This window comes from Chionomys nivalis, chromosome 5 (genome assembly GCF_950005125.1).
Source record: "Chionomys nivalis chromosome 5, mChiNiv1.1, whole genome shotgun sequence".
NCBI lineage: Eukaryota > Metazoa > Chordata > Mammalia > Rodentia > Cricetidae > Chionomys > Chionomys nivalis.
This window is the reverse complement of record NC_080090.1, coordinates 55,629,156-55,650,240: the sequence shown is the minus strand read 5'-3', so window position 1 is coordinate 55,650,240 and position 21,085 is coordinate 55,629,156. Positions and strand designations below refer to the sequence as shown.

Below are 21,085 nucleotides of genomic sequence, written 5' to 3'. Positions count from 1 at the left end.
TTAACTAAGAAACCGAAAATGCCAAGTGTGTTTTCCAGGGGTGGGAATAGGAACGTGAAACCCTACACCACCTAAAAGAGGTCCACAGGACTGACAGCAGAGAGGACCCGGGAAAGCGCGGGGGTAGGAAAGGCCGAGGTTTGGACTCAGCTAGGGGTGTTAGGGGTGTGAAGTCCCCGAGGGTGGTCAACAGCGTTTGGGGGGGGGTATCCAACCCCCTGCGGAAGCCGAAGAAGGTGAACAACCTGATCTCTTCGGTCGAGAGGCGACAGCTCCAGAGAAGAGCAAAAGCGCCAACTTTTGCTCTCAACGTGGCATCTCCGTAAGGTTCAGCAAGTCTTCGCCGGAGTCTCAGCGCACAAGCGACCCCAACACCTTCCCAGGCCAGTGCCCACTCCCCACGGCCCGGCTCTCCCGAGGGAAGCCCAACCTGAGCCGCGCCTGGCAGCTTGCAAAGGAGACTTAGCCGGAGGAGGTGCTGGAGCGGTTCGCTGACACCCCACTTGACAACCAGCCTGCGGGGCACCCGGCCGAGGCACTGTCCTACCGCCAACAGCCCCGGCGGCGCCCCCTCCCCCACCTCTGGGCGGCGACCTCAGCGCCACCGCCCCGGGGCCCCCGCTCACCCAGGTAGCGGCTCCTCAGCCGGGACGGGTCTTCCAGCCCAAGGGACCTTTTCCTCACGTCCCACAACAGGTGCGGGCAGGAGCCACTCCGAGACATGGCTCTGCCGGGGCTGGGATGGAAAGGGGAGACCACCGCGGGGGGTGGGGAAGGGAAAAGAGGGAGGGGACAGGCCGATCAACACCCAAGCGGCACCAGCACCATGCGCGCGCCGGGCCTCGCTGGCGCCGCGACTTAGATGGCGGCGGCAGCGGCCACGGCCGCGCCTTCTCCCCCGGAGCCCAGCGGCACCCGGGCCACAGCTCGCCTCATACTCTCTCTCCCCAGACTACCCAGAACATCTAGAGAGCAGCAACAGTCCCCTCCCTCGACCCCCCTCCCGCGGGGGGCGGAGGCGAAGGCGGAGGCGGCCGCGAGCTCCGCCCTCTCCTGCCTAGACCACGCCCCTCCTGGCCCTTCTCGCGAGATGACGCCCATCCGCGACAGAAGCCGGCGTGCGTCACCATTGCCCTCACCCTAGGAGCGTAGCTTCAGGCCGCTCTAGCCCATTCCTTAATTGTCTATGTATAAAAGAGGAATGACGGAAGCCGCTGAAGTTAGCCTCTCGGCTCGAAGGAAGAAGCCGGGCGTGATGACTCATGCATGCAATCCCAGCACTCGGGAGGCTGAGGCTGGACGATGGCGAGATCCAGACCAGCCTGGATTATATAGTAAGACACCGTCTCAAAAAAAATAAGCAAATAAAAGGATTCCAGACAGGTATGCGGAGTCATCTTTAGCTGGGGCTAGGAAAGTCCAGAAAGCTTATTTTAACTACAGCCTTCTTAATCAAAGTGAGGGACGACACTGAGATGCGGCTTCAGTTTCCCCTCTCCAACATGGCCTCTAGAGCCGGAAGCAGGTGGGCATCTGGTCCCTCCCCTTCCGCTCCACGAGGCCGGCCAATTAGAGCGGACCGCTCGGCCTGCGCAAGCGCCTCGCCCTCCTCCCGCGAGCCGCCGGGGCACGGCGACCTCTTTAGCACCTGTTGCCATGACTCCTCCTCCGTCTCCCCCTCCCTCTCACAGGAGGCGGGCTGGGGCGGGCTTTTGCTGAGGCTCCGCCCCTCAGCCTTCGCCGGGCGCGGAGTCTAGGTGCTTGAGCCGGGGCTGGCAGAGCCGGGGGAAGGGCGCCTTCGGGCAGAGACGGACCCTTAGCGCTGTGGAGAGAGTGTGACGGAGCCGCCCTTCGTTGTCAGCCAGGAACGAGGACGCAGCGTCGCTCCTACCTAGCTGCTGTCGATCCTGACCGACGCCGCCGAGATGGCAGCTGCCGGCGCCCGAGGCCTGCGGGCCTCCTACCACCGATTCATGGATAAAGTGGAGTTGTTGCTGCCGGAGAAATTGAGGCCGCTATACAACCACCCGGCAGGTAATGAATCCTGAACGGCTCGCAGAGAGGTCGTCCCTCTCCCTCCAAAACTGGGACATTAGAGGCCCAGTGACAGTTCAGTTACTGCAGGAATCTCAGAGTCCCAGTCTGGTCACCTGAAGGGAATCCCTCAGTTCTCCTAGTCTTTGCCCTTGTCTCATTTTGTGTCCCTTCCCAAAGCCAAATAGCTCCACCGGGTGCCCTTGTTGACTTTTATTGCCGGCGCTCCTGTAAGCACTCACTACTCATACCCCCGACCTCGTCTCCAGACTTGAACCTTAACTTCTGCCACAAAGGGGGTCTTGGGCCACCCTGAAACTCTCATTCTACTCCACTTTTTCTCTCCGTGGATTTATAACACACGTGAGAAAGAGCCGAATAGCTGCTGTCTGATCTCAGCAGAGGGTTTGGACTAAAGGTCATACTTCAGCTCCTGTTGGCAGAGGCCCGCGGAGCCAACCCTTCCCAAAATTGGACGCCTCCCCACTCCCCTTCCCGGTCAATGTCACTCCTGGTTCCCTAGATCCAGTATAAGCCAGTCATTACGCAATCCCTGACCAGGTTCTGTCTGAGGCTTTTTTTACGTGGGCAGATACGAATATAATTCTTTTCCATCACTTACCAAGATGTGACCTTGGGCAGAATTCTACACCTGGCCTAGCCCTAATTCGTGTAAAATATATTCATTGTGAAAATAAAAAATACATACATGCGTGATACTTTGGGGATGTTAGCTGTCATTAGTGCTAGATAAGTAGTCTTTTTTTTTTTTTTTTTTGGTTTTTCGAGACAGGGTTTCTCTGTGGTTTTGGAGCCTGTCCTGGAACTAGCTCTTGTAGACCAGGCTGGTCTCGAACTCACAGAGATCCGCCTGCCTCTGCCTCCCGAGTGCTGGGATTAAAGGCGTGCGCCACCACCGCCCGGCTAGATAAGTAGTCTTGAAGTTGAAAACAGTCATTTAAGAAAATGAAAGACCCCTGTCCCTCTAGTTCTTTATTATAGTTCTACAATTAGATTATTTCTAATACAAAATGGGAATTAATAAGACTTGTTTGTGGGGGCTAAAATATGATTATATTATGAAGTCTTTAACCATAAGATTGAGTGAATAGGAAAATTTATTCTCAATGGAAAAGATTGAGTTCCTAACAAAAAGGTGGATCTTTACATAGATAAATCTATATTCTGCAGTTGGTATTAGAAAGGTTTAATTCTGCCAGGAGCAGAAGCCACTCTCTGGGGCTTAGGTTGATGGCTAAATCTGATGTCCAGTTTGGTAACAAAATAGTGTGTACTTCTGCATAGACTTTAGCTTAACACTCAATAGTATTACTGCAGTATAAGAACCAGTATAAAGCTTGTTTTTAAGGAACTTTATTATGAAGTTTGTTGAGTTGCCTTTTAGTTTTACATTTCTATTTTGCTATGTTTATGGTGGAGGTTTTTCAGGAGTTAAGAGCTGGACAATCTGTGTAATGATCAGGGTGTTGCAAAGTAACTGAGCGCTGTGGCAATTCTTACCCCCCAGCTTTGTGTTTGGGGCACGGCATGAGGACAGTGAGTTTTAAACTACTTTCTAACTGGGAATTGGAAGGTAGTTTGTTTGTTGATCTTTTCCAAGGCCCTGGCTTTTAGCCACCTGTACTTATTGTTTATAGTACTTAAACTGCAGAATGAAGAGCACTTTGTGCATTTCACCCAGAAGTCTTTGGGTTACTTTTGTTTTAAGTGTAATAGAGGAACACAGAAGACAGTCAGAGAGAGATAGGCTGACTCTTTTTTTTTTTTTTTTTTTTTTTTTTTGGTTTTTCGAGACAGGGTTTCTCTGTGGTTTTGGAGCCTGTCCTGGAACTAGCTCTTGTAGACCAGGCTGGTCTCGAACTCACAGAGATCCGCCTGCCTCTGCCTCTCAAGTGCTGGGATTAAAGGCGTGCGCCACCACCGCCCGGCAGGCTGACTCTTGATTAAATGACCTTGGCCTTAGAGAATTCCCAAACCTTAGAAATCTTTTAAAATTAAAAATCATTGTGAAAATTAAATGATGTTCTATCTAAGACATTTAGCAAAAGTATTGTTTTTCAAATCAGAACAAATGTTCTCTTCCAAGTAAAGGGTTTAGAGGGTTGTTGTTATTATTTGTTTGTTTTTGTTAACAAGATCCCTTCTATCCCAGGTCGGCCTTGAACTTGCTGTGTAGCTAAAGTCTTATTTTTTTTTTAAAGTAGATTTCCAGGTTGGGTGGCACGCTCCTTTAATCCCAGCACCCTGGAGGTGGCAGAAACAGCCAGATCTTTGTGAGTTTAGTTCCAGGACAGCCAGGGCTGTAACACAGAAAAAAAACCCTGTCTGAAAAAGAATCAAAAAAGGCTAGGTCTTACTACTTCTTCCTGGCTGGCTCCAAACTTGTTATATAGAACAATCTGACCTCACACTCACCAGAAATCTTCCTTCCTTTGCTCCCCAAAGCTGGGATTAAATGTGTGTCCTCCTGGGACCAGACACCTTATGCTTTTAGATAGTCATTCACTGGAGTTCATCAGTTTACCCAGGATGACTTGTCAGTGAGCTCCAGGGATCTACTTGTCTCCACCATCTATCTCTATACTCCGTGCTAGGGTTACACACGTGTACAGTGTTTTATTTATGTGGTACTGGAAATAGAACCCAGGGCTTTGAACTATTCTACATCTCTAACTATTAAATTTTTGAATAATACTATATAAAGATACCTAGCACTAAAAACTTACTTGTGATTGAAAAGTTATAAGCACAGCAATATAGAAATAAACAAACATGAAAAATATGACTGTTGGCTCATTAGTGTTAAACAAAATCTGAGAAAATACCAGGGTGTGGATGGTGGCAGTGGCATCCACACCTTTGGGGGCGTTTTTAATTCCAGCACTCAGGAGGCAGAGGTGGGTAGAGCTCTGAGTTTGAGGCCAGCCTGATCTACAGAGTGAGTTCCAGTACAGTCAGGGCTAAACAGAGAAGCCCTGTCTTGAAAACCAAAAAAGGAAAAAGAGAAAAAGATCTGCGAAAACACTGATTATTGTTCTACTTATTACCCAGAATGAAAATAGTCCCCTTGACTATCACTGTACATTAGTATTTGTAATTGAGTTACCTAAGAATTAAACTGCATTCATATACAGCATTCTTTCTTTTAAAAAGTTATGGAATGTTAGAATATCAACAGTTGGGAAGTGTATATTGCTTGTTATTCAATTTTGGATTTATTTCTGTCCGTGACAAGACAGAGAAGCAACAGGATATGCTTTATAGAGATATATACCTAGTTAGAATACTATGTGGCCCAGAATGTTGAGGCCTTTGTCATCTGTCTGCTTATATTCAACATGTGCTATGACACAGAATGATCTGCCTCTGTAGCACAGTAATAGTAATAACTAAATGTACTTCCTGACAAGTTCCTCAACTCACATAAGGGATGTGGCTTAATCACCATCTAGCTAACTGTATGTAAAGCCTGTGGCTCCAAACAAGTCAGTGTGTAACTGTGCACTAGGCACTTGTCAGATCGTAACTTTGAAGTTCTGTTCCACAATGTTTACTTAACAGCTTCGTTGGTGATTCGGCTTAATGTCCTTCAGCTCATTATATATTGAGATTTAATCCTCATTGTGAAGCATTAAGTAACTGGAAATTAATCAGACTATGGTGTTTGGAGGTGGATTATTTGGGGAATAATTAGAATGAGATAAATTCCTTAAGGTGAAGTGTCTATGATTGAGTCCTAGTAACTTTGGGACAGAGCCCATACACGTATCTAACACATCCTTTTCCTCTCTTGCTGATACAACGTTTTGCCCTTCCTCAGGACTCTGTCAACAACATGTGTGTTTTGTCCGTATGTGTGTCTATGTGCCAGATGTATGCCTGGTGCCCAAGCAGGTCAGAATAGGTCATTGGATTCACTCCCCTGGACCAGAGTTGAGGATGCTTGTGAGCTGCCATGTGGGTGCTGGAAACCAAATCCTGTCCTCTCTGAGAGCAACAAGTACCCTTAACCACTGAGCCATCTTCCCAGCCCCAGAAAGTTATTATCAAGCACTGGCCTTAGGTATTTTTTGTAATAATGGAATATGGATGACTACAACTGGGGGCAAAAACATTGCTAATTTAAAGAACATACTTTTTAAAAAATAATGTGAACTATAAAATAGGGTGTATCATACCAAAAAGTGCACAATGCCAGTGTTAATAATTATGTTCTTAGTGTTAAGCCAGAACTAGTTTTAGCACAATAAAAATGGTTTTGTGAGTCAGTATTGGTGTCAGATACTGACATTCACATTCTAAGGATGCATGTGGTTAGTTGGCCACATAGTATCAAGCAGGTGGACTGCATAGTATATGGAAGTAAGAGGAGTGTTGAAAAGTGAAAGATGAGCACATTTGATCAGTGAATACTAAACTAAGAGAATTTCTGATATGCAAGATAAGTTATTACTGTATATATGCATGCACACACACACGTGTTTGGATTTTTTTTTTTTTTGAGACACAGAATCTGATGTAGGCCACTTTGACCTTGCTATGTAGCTGAGCCAAAGTGGCCTTAAATTGATCCTCCTGCCTCTACCAACTGAGAACTTCATATAAAGAAAGGAATGAATGAACAAATTTTAGACAAGCCCAGAAAGTAATGCCTGTACTCCCAGCAAGCAAGATATTCAAGTAAAAGGATCGAGAGTTATTTTAGTATAAAAAAATTGAAAAAAAGAAGGTGGTGATAAAGAATGGTATGAAAGGAATGAGAAGAGGTAGTGATCTTTGTGACCTTCCAACATTCAGTAAGAAAGGTCATTCTTTACTTCAGAACACTGAATACCAATTCAGTATTTGTAAGTTTATGTGTGCATAATCTTTTCCAAGAAGGAAGCCTCTCTCTCTCTGTAGTAGAAAGAATCATACATACATACAGCATGTGTTCTGGATAGAATTCATTTATTCCATTAATAACAATTTCTCCCTGCCAAAGAAATTGGGAAATAAAGTTTGGTTTATAAAGTACATCAACCTATCCGTGTTCAGTTGTGTACTCCTGTAATCCCAGCACTCAGGAGGAAGAGAAAAGGCAGATCCCTGGGAGTTCAAAGCCAGCCAGGTTTCTTTAATATATATATTTATTTATTTATTATATATACAATATTCTGTCTGTGTGTATGCCTGCAGGCCAGAAGAGGGCACCAGACCCCATTACAGATGGTTGTGAGCCACCATGTAGTTGCTGGGAATTGAACTCAGGACCTTTGGAAGAGCAGGCAATGCTCTTAACCTCTGAGCCATCTCTCGAGCCCCGACAGCCAGGTTTCTATAGAGAATTCCAGAGCAGCCAAAGCTACATGGTGAGGTCCTGAAAGAGAAATCCCAAAGAAGAAAGATAAAGGGGAAGGTATATCAATCTGTCAACCACAGTAACACCACTTGAAATATCTGCATTCCGGAGGTTGAAGGAAGAAGATCACCTCAAGTTTAAGGCCAGCCTAAACTAAACAGTTTGGTCCAAGATACCTTAAACTATATGTTGAGACCCTGCTCCAAGAAAATAAAAACAAGAAAAGAAACTGGACAAGATGACTCTGCAGGCAAAGTTAAATATACTTAGAATACTGTCTGATGTTTATAAATTATCAATTGTTAGCCGGGCAGTGGTGGCGCACGCCTTTAATCCCAGCACTCAAGAGGCAGAGGCAGGCGGATCTCTGTGAGTTCGAGACCAGCCTGGTCTACAAGAGCTAGTTCCAGGACAGGCTCCAAAACCACAGAGAAACCCTGTCTCGAAAAACCAAAAAAATAAATAAATTAATTAAATAAATAAATTATCAATTGTTGAGGCCGTTCCCACTTTTGAAAGTAAAGCCTTAAGGGAAAAGGATGAAAATGTCTTGTTAGTTGATTCCTTGTCTAAAGAGTCTACATTTCTCTGTAAGAATTACTTTCTTTTTTGTTGAGTTCTAAATTGAAATTTCTTAAATTCATAATATTGCATTAGAAATAAATATTAGTAGCTCCTCTGTTATTTATACTCATTCATTTTTGTGTTTTCTTGTGAGAATATAATTGTATATAGCATGACCTTGTTTTTTTGTCTCACTAAAACTTGGTTTAGATCTTAGTGACAGCTTCTATGTCTGAATTCATACATTATCTGCGTTTATTTGCTATATACTCTAAAGCTAAAATAAATTAGTTAAGATGAAATGAAAGAGCAAACTTAGTTTTCTTTGAAATGTTTATGGTTATATTGCTTGGCACCCCTTTCCCCTAAGACAGAGAGTATCGACTCCAAAGTCCTAGATTGCGTAGAACAGACCAGGAAGGCTTCAAGTTCACAGAAATCTATCAACCTCGACTCCAAAGTCCTAGATTGCGTAGAACAGACCAGGAAGGCTTCAAGTTCACAGAAATCTATCAACCTCTACCTTCTGAAGGCTGGAATTAAAGGTGTGTACAGCCACACCTCCTCCTTTTCAGTAGTTTAAAAGCAAAAGCAAGCTACTTTGTTCTGGGAGTGGTGGGTCTATCTGTAATCCTATTCCTTAAGGCCTGAAGAAAGCAGTGAATTCAAGGTCAGCCTGGCCTATCTGGGTACTTCCAAGCCAGCTTGGGCTGCCCTGTAAAACAGTCCCCACGCCCTCCACATTATCTCAAAAAAAAAAAAAAAAAAAAAAAACCCTGCTCGTTTACATTTTCAGATATTCAGCTCTGATTATTTATTGCTTTTCATTGTCTTCAAATATCTCAGAAAAAATAACAAATTAGAAAATCTTATATATTTGCTACAGATATTTTTCTGTTTAGTACTTAAAGTTATTAAACTCATTTAAAGTTTGTTTTCATTTAAAATTATCACTAATTGGGGATGGAGAGGTGTCTCAGCAGTTAAGAACACTTACTGCTCTTACACAGCAACTATGTTTGGTTTCCCATACCCAGATCGCAGCTCATAGCCATCTGTAACTCCAGTTTCGGGGGATCTGACACTCTCTTCTGACCCCCATGGACACCAGTGTGAACATGATACACATACGTACATACAGGCAAAACAGTCATAACATGAAATTTTTTTTCAGTGGTTAAAATACCTTTCTTGGTCAAAAATACTGGCCTCTTAGTTTCATGTTTGAAGATTTTTGTTGTTTAGTTGTTTTTGTTTTTTGTTTTGTTTTTTTTGTTTCATTTTTTAGGTTGGTTGGTGTGGTTCTGTAGGAATTTGTACAGTTACATTTTTAACTGTCACCTAGCTTGGAGCATTTTAGTAAATTAATTACTAGGTAAATCTACTGGAAAGTTTTACTGTCCAATAACCCAAATGTTCAACCATTTAAACTTTCAGAGAAGCCAGAATCTAGGGACATTACTTAGAAAACAGTTTGAGGACAGCAACAGAATAAACAGTTTTGAAATGGTGGTCTGGGAGAATCAAGAAGAATTCAGATTTGGACATCTGTTCACCCAGAAACTGAAAAGATACACTTCACTTCCTTGAGTGATGAAGCCAAGCTTCAAGCCATAGTAAGAACCAAATTAAGAAACTGCTACAGCCTGTGATCCAGGGCCTCCGCACAAGGCAAAGGAAATAACCTCGGTGTGACGACCTGACCTCCCCAGCTCACTCTACTCCCAGTTCTGAGTTCTGGAGAGGATCTCAGTCTGTGAGGAGTGTTTATTCAAGAACACAGCCGGCAAAGGTCAGACCCCTGGAGCTAAAGACAGGTGTTGTGGAACTGAACTTAGATCCTCAGCAAAAGCCCCTGCTCTTATCTGCTGAGCCACTCCTCCAGCCCAACCTTCACTTTTTTTTTTTGTTTTGTTTTGTTTTGGTTTGTTTTTTTGAGACAGAGTTTATCTGTGTTGCTGTGGCTGTCCTGGAACCAGCTCTGTAGACTCATCCACCTCAGAGATGAACCTGCCTCTGCCTCCTGAGTGCTGGGATTAAAAGACTGTCATAAGACCTGGCTCACCTTAGCTTATTTTTAATGTGATCTACAAGTAGGTGGCAAGAATATCAGAAAGACACATGGCAGATTGACATTATAGTGTTTTTGTACCTTCCTAAATGTCAGTACAAAGTGTATAAAAAGCAGAATATAATTTGGTATTAGCATATAAAGAAATAATAATATATTTGATTATCTCTAAATTTTTCTTTTATTTTTCAGGCCCCAGAACGGTTTTTTTCTGGGCTCCAATAATGAAATGGGTAAGTTTTGAGTTTTAACAGAAGTTACTTAAAATAATTTCTTTATAGAAATTACTAATTTGAGATAAATCTTTTTATTATTAAATTTATTTTTTTAAACAATCTTTTCTCATTTTACATACCTATCCCAGTTCCCACTCCCTCCCCTCATCCCACCCTCTCCTTCCCCCCACCCCAACCCCCCCACATCCACTCCTCAGAGATGGTAAGGCTTCCCAATGGGAGTCAACAAAGTCTGACACATCACTTTGAGGCCCTCCCCCCTATTTCTAGGTTGAGCAAGGTTTCCCTCCAAAAAGAATGAGTTTCAAAATACCAGTTCAAGCACTAGAGATAAATCCTGGTCCCACTGCCAATGGTACCACAGTCTGCCCCAGCCATACAACTGTCATTCACATTCAGAGGGCCTAGTTTGATCCTATGCAGGTTCCCCCACTATCAGTCTGGAGTCAGTGAGCTCTCCCTAGCTCAGGTCAGCTGTTTCTGTGGGTATCCCCATTATGGTCATGACCCCTTTGCTCATTATCGCTCCTACCTCTCTTGTACTGGTCTCCAGAAGCTCAGCCCAATGCTTTGCTGTGGATCTCTGCATCTGCTTCCCTCGGTTGTTAGATGAAGGTTATATGATGACAAGATAGTCATCGATCTTATTACAGGGAAAGGCCAGTTCAGGCACCCTCTCCACTTTTGCTTAGGGTCTTAGCTGGGACCCCTTGTGGTTTCCGGGGAATTTCCCTAGTGCCAGGTTTCTTGTTAAGCCCCATAATGGCTCCCTCAAATCAAGATATCTCTTTCCTTGCTCCCCTTCTCTATCCTTCCCTCATCTCAACCATCCCATTCCCTCATGTTCTCTTCCTCCCTCCCCTTCTCCCCTTCCCTCTCCCCTTCCACCCTCCCGTCTCCCCCCTCCTAATTTTAATTTGAGATAAATCTTATGAAGCATATACTACCTACCTTAGTTTATCTGAACTCTGTCAGAAAGGGCCTCTGGATACACATTTCTTAAAAAACATACCGAGCCTCACATGGTGGTATAGCCTATTATCCCAGTACTTGGATGGCATAGATAGCAAGATCAAGGGGCTTAAGTCTATCCTCTGACTATGTATAGAATTTGAGGCCAGCCTAAGTATATACAACTCTATTTAATACATGTATTACATAGAAGCATTTGGTGTAAATGATAGAGCCTATGACTTCTGGCTCCAAGATTATTACTTTCACTTTATAACAGATATATGTACATACATAATATATACTCATTCTAGTGGCTGTTTCTAGCAAATCATTGGATTTATGTTGAAAATGATCTGTTTGGAACTTTTTACAAATGCAGATGTGCAGTCCCCATCACAGAACTACTCAATCTGAAAAACCCCAGGGACAGCCCAGTAAGCTATGTTTTAATAACCTCTGCAGGTGATACTAGTGTCCTCTAAGTTGAAAACTGCTGGTCTGTAAACTCTTCTAATATGGCAAAAATAATAAAATAACCACCTTAACCATTTTTGCTTTTGCATTTTAAATAAACATCCGGGTAGTGCTCAGTACATTATCTTATAGCCAGTCAGCGTTATAGCTTGGAGACTTTAGCACCATTACACACTCCATACTATACTGCTTCTTTTTCTTAAAATAATGTCTACTTGTTGGTTGCCTCTATGAATTTGGCTGTCTAGGTACCTCATGGAAGTGAAGTCATGAAATGTTTTTTAAAGATTTATTTATGTCTGTGTCTGTGTCCATGTATTTACACATGTTGCTGGTACCTGAGGAGGCCAAAAGAGTGTCAGATTCCCTAAAGCTAGAGTTAGAGGCATCTGTGAGCTACCCAACATGGATGCTAAGAACTTAAGTTTGGTCCTCTGCAAGAGCAACAAGCACTCTTAACTGCTGAACTATCTCTCTCCAGTCCCGTGGAATCATTCAATGTTCATGACTGGTTTATTTCACTGAAAATGTCCTGCTTACTGCATATCATAATTTGCTTTGTTTTGTAGCTGAATAATGCCCATTGTGTTGCTGGATGCAGGTCTAGCTAGTTGCTACTTGAAAGCCAGTACTGTGGAGCTAAGAGTTGGTGGAAAGGAAGTCAGCTTTATTCAAGACCTGGCACTTTGGAAAATAAGGGAGGCTTTTGTGCTGCTGTAGGAAATCAGGTGTAAGAAAACGTTTTTAGCATGGTTGTGGTAGCACACACCTTTAATTCCAGCACTCGAAGGAGTCAAGTCATTTGGAAGGCAGCCCATTCTACATAGAGATTCATATTTTTTTTTTTAAGGCTTTTAGAGGAAGGCACAGGGAACAGTTGCAGGAATAATACATCCTGGGCAGAGTCCTAAACATCTATAGCGTTTGTTTCCCCATTTTGTTCTTTCTCCTCCCTAAACATCATAATGGGCCTTGAGCCTCCTGAAGGTCTTTAAATAGACATAGTTCCTTTTTTTATATAATTGATTTGCAGTATGAATTGCTCCCAGAGCCTGCATTTGCTTTGCAAGTGGTGTGCTACCCCATCATTCCCAGTGCTTCCCCAGCCTAACATATTACTCTTGTGCAAGTTAAATTTCAGCAGCTTAGGTGCTTTGTGTGAGTCCAATTACAAAATAATGAGAGGTAGTTACATATGTGGGTGTAATCTTAAGGTTACTAGATGCTTTGGGTTTTTAAATTTTGTTTTATTTTTGTTTCTGGCCTCATGCATGGGTAGCACAGTGTTCTATCATGGAATCATAGCCTTACCTCTTTTACTTTTTTTTTTTTTTTTTTTTTTTTTTTTTGAGATGTAATCTCACTGAATTGCCCAGGTTGCCTTGAACTTTTGATCCTCAGCCCTCTTTTTTACTTTGGTATTCTATGCTGCTGGAGGGCGGGGACCATGGTGGCACACACCTTTAATCCCAGCACTTGGGAGACAAAGGCAGATGGAACTCAGTGAGTTCAAGGCCAGCCTGGTCTACAAAGCTAGCTCCAGGACAGCCAGGACTGTTACACAGAGAAACCCTGTCTCAAAAAACAACGAAAAAAGATCCCTATGCTGACCTTTGAACTTACTTTGTAGTTGAGTCAGGCCTTAAACTTGTGGTTCTCCTTCCCTTAGCCCCCCACCCCCAAATATCTTGAATTACAGGCCTATACCATCCAGGCCCAGCTTATTACCAAGCTTCTGAGTAATGCTGACATTAGGATATGTGTGGGTGATTCTATAAAAGACACTACAGTCATAGCAGGAGCAGGAGTGGTGCCGGAGAGATGGCTCAGTGGTTTAGAGCACTTGCTGCTCTCGTAGATACCTAGCTTCAGTTCCCAGCATCTACATGTTGCCTCACTACCAGCTTTAACTCCAGTTTCAGGGATTCCATGCCCTTGTCTAGCCTCCACGGACACTGCACACAGATGGTACACATATATATGCAGGCAAAGTGCTTGTACACATAAAGATAAATCTTTTAAAAACACACAACAAGGAAGATATGGTTGTGTGTGCTTTAATGTTAAAGAAAAGTTATCTAGGACCAATAAGAACTCAAGGGTAAAGGCACCTTTGACCAAGCCTGAGTTCAATTTCTGGAACCCACGTGGTGTAATGAGAGAACTGACTCCCACAACTTGTCCTGTGACCTCTGCATGTGTACTGTGACACATGTACATGTTCTAAAAATAAGAGAATAAGGAAAAATCATCTAACAAGATAAAATTGTAAGTGACTTTTTTGGTACTTCTTTAAAGAATATTGATAGAAAACATAAAAGAAGAAGGTACTCTTGAATTTGTTGTAGCTTTTTGTCATGCTCCGAACTTTTCTTAATGTTTTGGATAATATGAGTGTAGCTATCATGTAGAAATTCATAGGTATTTTGTTTAATTTAAAATTAAAAATGATTATGCCTCACTCTTGACGCCCTGCTCACATGTCTTAAATGTGTATTTGCAGGGATTGGTGTGTGCAGGATTAGCTGACATGGCCAGACCTGCAGAGAAACTCAGCACAGCTCAGTCCACTGTGCTGATGGCTACAGGTAAATTAAAAGCTTCTTCGATAGTCCACTGTTGTATAACACTATTTCTGAGACAATGTGAGAAAATGTCCACTCACTACAGATAAAGAGTTGATACTACCAAAGTTTAGCTTGGTGAACCAGTGTGCTTCTTGGAGTTACTTACAGAAGTAGGGGTGAAGGGTTACTTACAGAACCAGAAATTACTCAGATGGCTGCATCACTGAAAACCTACCCCAGCATGGGTGACAGCCAAGGAAAGATGGAACTCATTGTACAAGCACACCGCACAACCTGCAGGCAGTTTGGCAGGTGAGAAAATGTTTCCTCTAAGCTCAGTTAGTTTGAATATCTCCCAGGCAGTTTGACTTGTCTAAGAGTCTCTCTCAGCCTTGTTACTATTTATGTAAGCTTAAACAGAGGGACTGAGTGCCTCTTATATGTTTTAGGAACTTCCTGATACTTTTGGGTTTACTTCTTGAGTTTTTACTAGCATCTCTTCAGATCATCCTGAGTCTTTTATTTATTTTTACCGAGAATTTCATACATGCATATAATGTTTTGATCAAATCAGCCTCCCACCATGTTTCCCTCCCAGCAACAATAACAAAAGGAGCATCTTGAGTCTTAACAAACTTCCTCCCAAGATAGAACCTTTTATCCCAAAACTGCTAAAAAACAACCACATACTAGCTGAAGAGATGGCTCAGCTTTTATTTATTTTTTTTTCATTTTTTTTTATTCTTTTTTAATTAAAATTTCCAACTGCTCCCCATTTCCCATTTCCCTCCCCTCCTCCCACACATTGCCTAGGTACACAACCAAACTCTGGTTTTATGTTCATTAAATGATTTTATTTTACAAATGTCTTCATGCATATTTACTCTCACACATTATCCATCTCTAGGGAATACTGGATTATGGATAGCTTAGGCAGGAAGGTTGTTGAGAATAAGTATCTATGTGAGATTTTGCTTCTCAGGTTTTTACATGAGCATAATATTCTAAGTGGGATGATGGTATAGTTACTAGACACTGGTTCCTAGCAAAGGCTCCCTTTAATGTAAGAACTGAGAATTTTATATAATACTGAAAATTCTATCATGAGAATTTTTTGTAATATATAATAATTATTTAGCTATAATATAGTTTTATCTAATAAGACTTAAAGGTACTTTTTTAAGACTCATAATACAGCATTTCTTTTGCCCTTCGTCCTTTGTTATTATTGTCATAGCCTTATTCATAGTTAACCTTGCTCTAATGTTAAATATTAAAATATATTATTAGAGAAGCATCTGTGCCTTTAAAAAATGCTTTCTTTCAACAGGGTTTATTTGGTCAAGGTACTCACTTGTAATTATACCCAAAAATTGGAGTTTGTTTGCTGTTAATTTCTTTGTGGGGTCAGCAGGAGCCTCTCAGCTGTTTCGTATTTGGAGGTAAGCCTACTACCAAGGTGTAGCAGAACTGATTCAGAAGCTACCTAGATGGCTGTGTGTGTGTGTGTACATGTTTGTGTGTATGTGTGTATTTGTTATTCACATATAATATTGCCAAAATTGTGTATGAAATAGAAATATCATTTTCGTCAGTGTAGGAAATTACAAATTTGTTAAGAGCAGCTAAGCTTATGTTACCTAGATTTTAAATTCAACAGTTTATTGTCTGAATTCTCAATTCTTATAGTTCTCTCCCTCTCCCTCTCTCTCTGATAACTGTGTTAGTTTTCTGTTGCTGTGATAAAATACCATGACTGAAAGCAATGTAGAGAAGAGAGTGTTACTTGGCTTACGGTTCTGGAGGAGCAGTCTATGATGGTAGGAAAGGCGTGGCAATAGTTAGGGGAAACATAGCTACGGGAACAGGAAGCTGGTTGGTCACCTTTTCATCCAAGTACAGGAAGCCAAGCCGAGAGAGAACAGAAAGTGGAGCATACCGATGAAATCTCAAAGCTAGCCCTCAGTGATAATACTTTCTCCAGCAAGGCTTCACTTCTTCAAGGTTCTATAACCTCCCAAAGAGCACCACCCCTGGAGACCAGGAGTACATGACCCTGTGGGTAAACATTTGTCATTCAGACCACAACATATAACACAATTTTCTAAGTCATTTCCAGTGTCAGCCTTTTGTCACTTGCTTTCAGCTATAGAAGTAGGCTTTAAATGTGTGCGGAATAACATTTAGAGAAAGGGCACAGGTTCAGTGGTTAAGAGAGGTTTTTTTTTTTGTTGTTGTTGTTTTGTTGTTGTTGTTGTTTTTTTTCTTAAGGAAGTGGGGAAAAGCCGGGTAAGAGGATCCCTGTAGCTTACTGGACACTCAGTCTTCCCAAATTGGTGAGCTTCAGATTCAAAAGATCCTGTCTTTAAAAAAAAAAAAAATATGGAAAGCAATTGAGGAAAACACCTGCCATTGACCTCTGTCTCACACACACAAGTGCACATGTATATGCCAGACATACACAAAACAAGGTTAATATTATTTGTCATGGAAAATAGTTGTCTTACAATTAAATATTTGAAGTTATTATTTTTCAAGAAATCTAAGAAGTATGATAAGCTTCATATTGTTTATATAATTTTCTACTCTTATAAACAGAAAGAGTAAAAAGTTAATTAAGTCTAAAGGGTTATGTATAAGAAAGACTCTGGCTCTATAGTTGAGTCTTCTCTGCATTAATGAGAATTGAGGAAACTTTAAGTGTTTATAACCTATTAGTCTATTAGTGGGAGAAAGTATGTTTTTTACTTCTAGTGATCAACCAACTTGATTTTTTTTTCCTAGATGCTTTGTGAGTATAAAGTGAAAAATTGTAGTTGATCACATTTTGCCAATTGTTAGACGAATACATTAGCCATGGGGCGTTCAACATTGAACATTAGAGGGCTAGAGCAATAGCACAGCTGTTAGGAATGCAAACTACTCTTGCTGAGGACTGAAATTTGATTACCAACACACACACACACACACACACACTTCAGGTGGCTTAGAACTACCTGCAACTCCAAGCCTCAGGAGATCTAGAATGGTCTTCTGGTCTCTCTAGAAGCCATACTCCTCACCCACCTCCCGCAATGCACACACACACCCTCAGATACACAAATATTTTTTTTTGTTTTAAATAAAGAATAAAAATAGGTCAGTGAGCTGGGCAGTGGTGGTGCATGCATTTAATCCCAGCACGCAAGAAGCAGAGGCAGACAGATCTCTGAGTTTGAAGCCAGTCAGCTTTGATCTACAAAGCAAGTTCCAGGACAGCCAGAGCTAAACCGTGAAACCCTGTCTCAAAAGAAAGGAAAAAGGAAGAAAAGAGAGGGAAAGAAAGTAGGTCAGTGGATGTGACTCAGATTCAATACTTGTCTAGCATATGTGTGCCCCTAGATTGGACCCTCAGCACTGATGTTTTGTTTGTTTTTGAGACAGAGTTTCTCCATATAGCCCTGGGTGTTCTAGAACTCTCTCTGTAGACCATGCTGGCCTTGAACTCAGAGATCCACCTACTGGGATTAAAGGGGTTTGCCATCACAGCCCAACGCCTGTGTAGGTGTGTGTGTTCTTTAAAATGAAACATGTGATATAAGCAGTTAAAATTTCAGAAGTTGAAATCTAAAACACACAGCAGAGGCAAATGAAATCTTTGGGTACCTCACTTTTCCTTCTGCCTGTTTCTACCTGTAAGTTCCTTGGAAGATTACATTTACAACTCTGTAGCCGCTTGACAGCGGGAAAGAAGTGGAATGTGCTTCCATTCTCTTTTTAGCTGTTGTTATTGGTAATGATTCGTCTTTTTGTTTTCTTTATAGATATAATCAAGAACTCAAAGCTAAAGGGATCCAGTAGGAGTTCCTGATCACCTGAAACATCCAGATGTGGACAGAAACATTGGAACCTAGTTTATTTAATTATTGATAGGTGATGATAACTGTCCTGATAACGTTTGCAAAGAATGAAAAAGAATCTAACTGTAATTAATAGCTAGCACTTGACTCCACAGAAAAATAAAGCAGACTTTTAATAGCAGTCTCTTACATATGATTCAAGGAACGTACCTATGAATAGCACTAACATTGTTTTCTACCACTTGTCCATAATAAATCTTACTTGATCATACTTACCCAGCGTTATCTTTTAGTTAACCAAAATTATAAGAGCAAACACATTCAAGCAAACAGAAACATGGTCAAAGGATTAAATAACCTGCTTATTAGAGTAGGATGGTAGAATGGCTACAAGTAGAATAATGTCCAAGAGGATGAGAAATAGCTAGTAGAATGACTAACAGACGGTTTTAAACTATTTTAAATATCCTAACTTGAAGTATTTAGATTTTTTTAACTTTAATGAAATTCTTTCACAGCTAGAATTTTTAAATAGGATTATTGTAATAATGAGTTGAGACAATTTTGTTGTTTTATTTTTTTGTTACTTGTTTTCTTTAAGCTGGAAACTTGCTATATAGTCCAGGCTAGCTTCAATCTCTCCTCTCGTTCCTCAGTCTTTTAAGTCTGGAATTTACAGAAATATGCTATCTCATTAACAGAGCCTGGTTCATAAAGAGCACCTAGTTAACCTCAATAACTGAGCACAAAAAGGCTGTGGAGTCCCTCTGACCTGCACTTACATCTTAGTTCTTTGGTTTATAAGCTGTGGCTTTGGGTAAATTAATTGCCTCTCAGAGTTCTTGCAATTTAACTAGGTTCTCTGTATATGCTGTGACATGTCTCCAGGGTCTAGGAGACTCTGGGCATAGATTGCTTCATATTAGAAAATAATCATTCTATTTGATTTGGCCTTAAATTTGGAATACTAAGCTAAAAGTATTAGTAAAAACCAGTTTTCCTTAGCACTATAAACAGATAATCAGCCAAGCAGGTTATTTCAGTACTTGAAGAAATAAGACACCCTTTTGGTAGGCTGAATACAGGACTTGTTGTGCATGGTAAACACACATTCTAAAACGGAGCTATACCCCAACCCAAAAAAAAAAAAAAAAAAACTTTAAAATTATATAACAGGGCTAGAGAAATAGCTTAGCATTTGATGCTCTTGCAGAGAACTTTGGGTTCAGTTCCCAGCACTGACATTGCCACTCAAAACCATCTGTAACTCCATAGCTTTCTAGCCTCTTCAGACATGCACACTCTCAGTAACAGACATATATGCAGGCAAAACACTTCTCCCTTTATCATAATCTGTCTTTGGGGAGAAAAGGCTAGAGATCTGATGTGGGCAAAAGTTTCTGAACAGTCATATTATTACCACTTTTCATGAGGTATATTAAATTCATCTATTTGCCACATATGTACATGTTTCCAAGAGTAAACATTTAGGGAAAACATGAAGTGTATGGCACAGATGGAAAAAATTAGTAAAATAGGTATGTTAGCCAGATATGCCACAGAGCTGCAATGCCAGCATTGGGAAGTAGAGGGGGAGGATCAGATGGTTCCTGAATATCTTGTAAGGTTGAAGCCAGCCTGAAAGAACTGGTGTCTCTGGTGCAGAGTCTCTTAAGCCTTAGTTTCAGTCACATGAATGAACAGTGCTCCTGTTGCCTCAAGAAGTGGGTGATACACATCAATATCACAGCACTAGGGAGGCAGAAGCAGGAGAATCTTGAATCATAGATCAGCATGAACAATATAGCAAGACTGTATCGGGAGGATGGGCAGGAGGGGTGGATATGATATACCTGTAATTCAAATGTTTGGAAATGGGTGGAGGCAGGAAAGTTGGGAGTTGAAGGCTCATCTCAGCTGCAGGAAACATTGTCTCAGAAAACACTATGGCGATTCCTCTTACAGCTACTCTCAAAGACTTTCAAGAGTTTATTTACTACATGTCTGTCACTGTAGATGCTGAACTCCATAAGAGTGACTTTCACCACGCACAGGTCATTGTAGTTGAGGTCTGTGTCAAGCTTTTCTACCAAGCCCTTACTAAAAGCTTCATAGTACTATTTCTTACCTCTGATAGGGCTTGGGTTTCATCTCAGCTCAGCCACATTGACTGAAATCTGGTGAATATCTTCTTCCGAGATATAAAGTTTGAAGATAATAAGTAATAGCACAGGTCCAAGGGGTTATTATAAAGATGTATTACAATAACATTTTAGTTGCCCGACAGCGGTGGTGCACTCCTTTAATCCCAGCACTTGGAAGGCGGAGGCAGGTGGAGCTCTATGAGCTCGAGGCCAGCCTGGTCTACAAAACGAATTCCAGGACAGCCAGGACTGTTACACAGAGAAACCTTGTTTTGAAAAAACAACAAAAAAGAATGTTTTAGCACAGCGTCTGGCTGGTGCTATATACCAAATAAATGTAGCAAAGTTCAGAAAATGATATTCCATTGGAGATAGAGTCCCTTTTTAGACTCAAGAATTTTGTAATATACCTTTCAATTTTTCTGTGGTTTAGCATCCATCTCAAGGAAATACTGAAACAAGGTTCAGCGATACTGTTTGTTTTCCCATAGTAAACATTTTTCTTTTTATGTTGTTAAAATGATAGATAAAGATTAAGTGTTAAAAAAGATTGACCGCAAAGCCCTGAATCTTCTCTTTAAAGCTGAAGTCAATACTGGAGCTTCTTTGGATAAGAAGAAAAGCTCTGACATTCCCTGACTGGAAGGTCTGTTAGCTGGATTCGCACTGGGAGTGGATTCCGTAACAGAAGCACAGTTAACCCCCCCTTAAAACATGTAGTTTTACAATTTGAAACACAGTAAATTTAATTATTAGAATGGACTTTGAGAATATTCACATACAATTTCAGTTAGGTTTTTTTGAGTTTTAAATATGTGCCGCTGTCTTAGGATTTCTGTT

The 21,085-nt window shown here is 41.5% G+C and overlaps 2 protein-coding genes across 5 annotated transcripts in view; one reads left to right on the top strand and one right to left on the bottom strand.

Annotated features, from left to right (window-relative positions):
• Positions 1–970, bottom strand: part of Dcaf6 (DDB1 and CUL4 associated factor 6) — a 117,225-nt gene extending 116,255 nt beyond the window's left edge. For all 4 annotated transcript variants that reach the window (XM_057769844.1, XM_057769845.1, XM_057769846.1 and 1 more), the window contains exon 1: positions 627–970. In XM_057769844.1, the coding sequence (XP_057625827.1) occupies positions 627–723 (97 nt within the window). In that variant the 5' untranslated portion in view covers positions 724–970. The remainder of the gene's footprint in view (positions 1–626) is intronic.
• Positions 971–1,714: 744 nt separating this feature from the next.
• On the top strand, positions 1,715–18,367 carry Mpc2 (mitochondrial pyruvate carrier 2). The gene is made up of 5 exons (XM_057770166.1): positions 1,715–2,034; positions 10,224–10,264; positions 14,199–14,283; positions 15,593–15,704; positions 18,066–18,367. The coding sequence occupies exons 1-5, from the start codon at positions 1,926–1,928 to the stop codon at positions 18,100–18,102; spliced, it is 384 nt and encodes a 127-aa protein (XP_057626149.1). The 5' UTR covers positions 1,715–1,925; the 3' UTR covers positions 18,103–18,367.
• Positions 18,368–21,085: the final 2,718 nt, after the last annotated feature.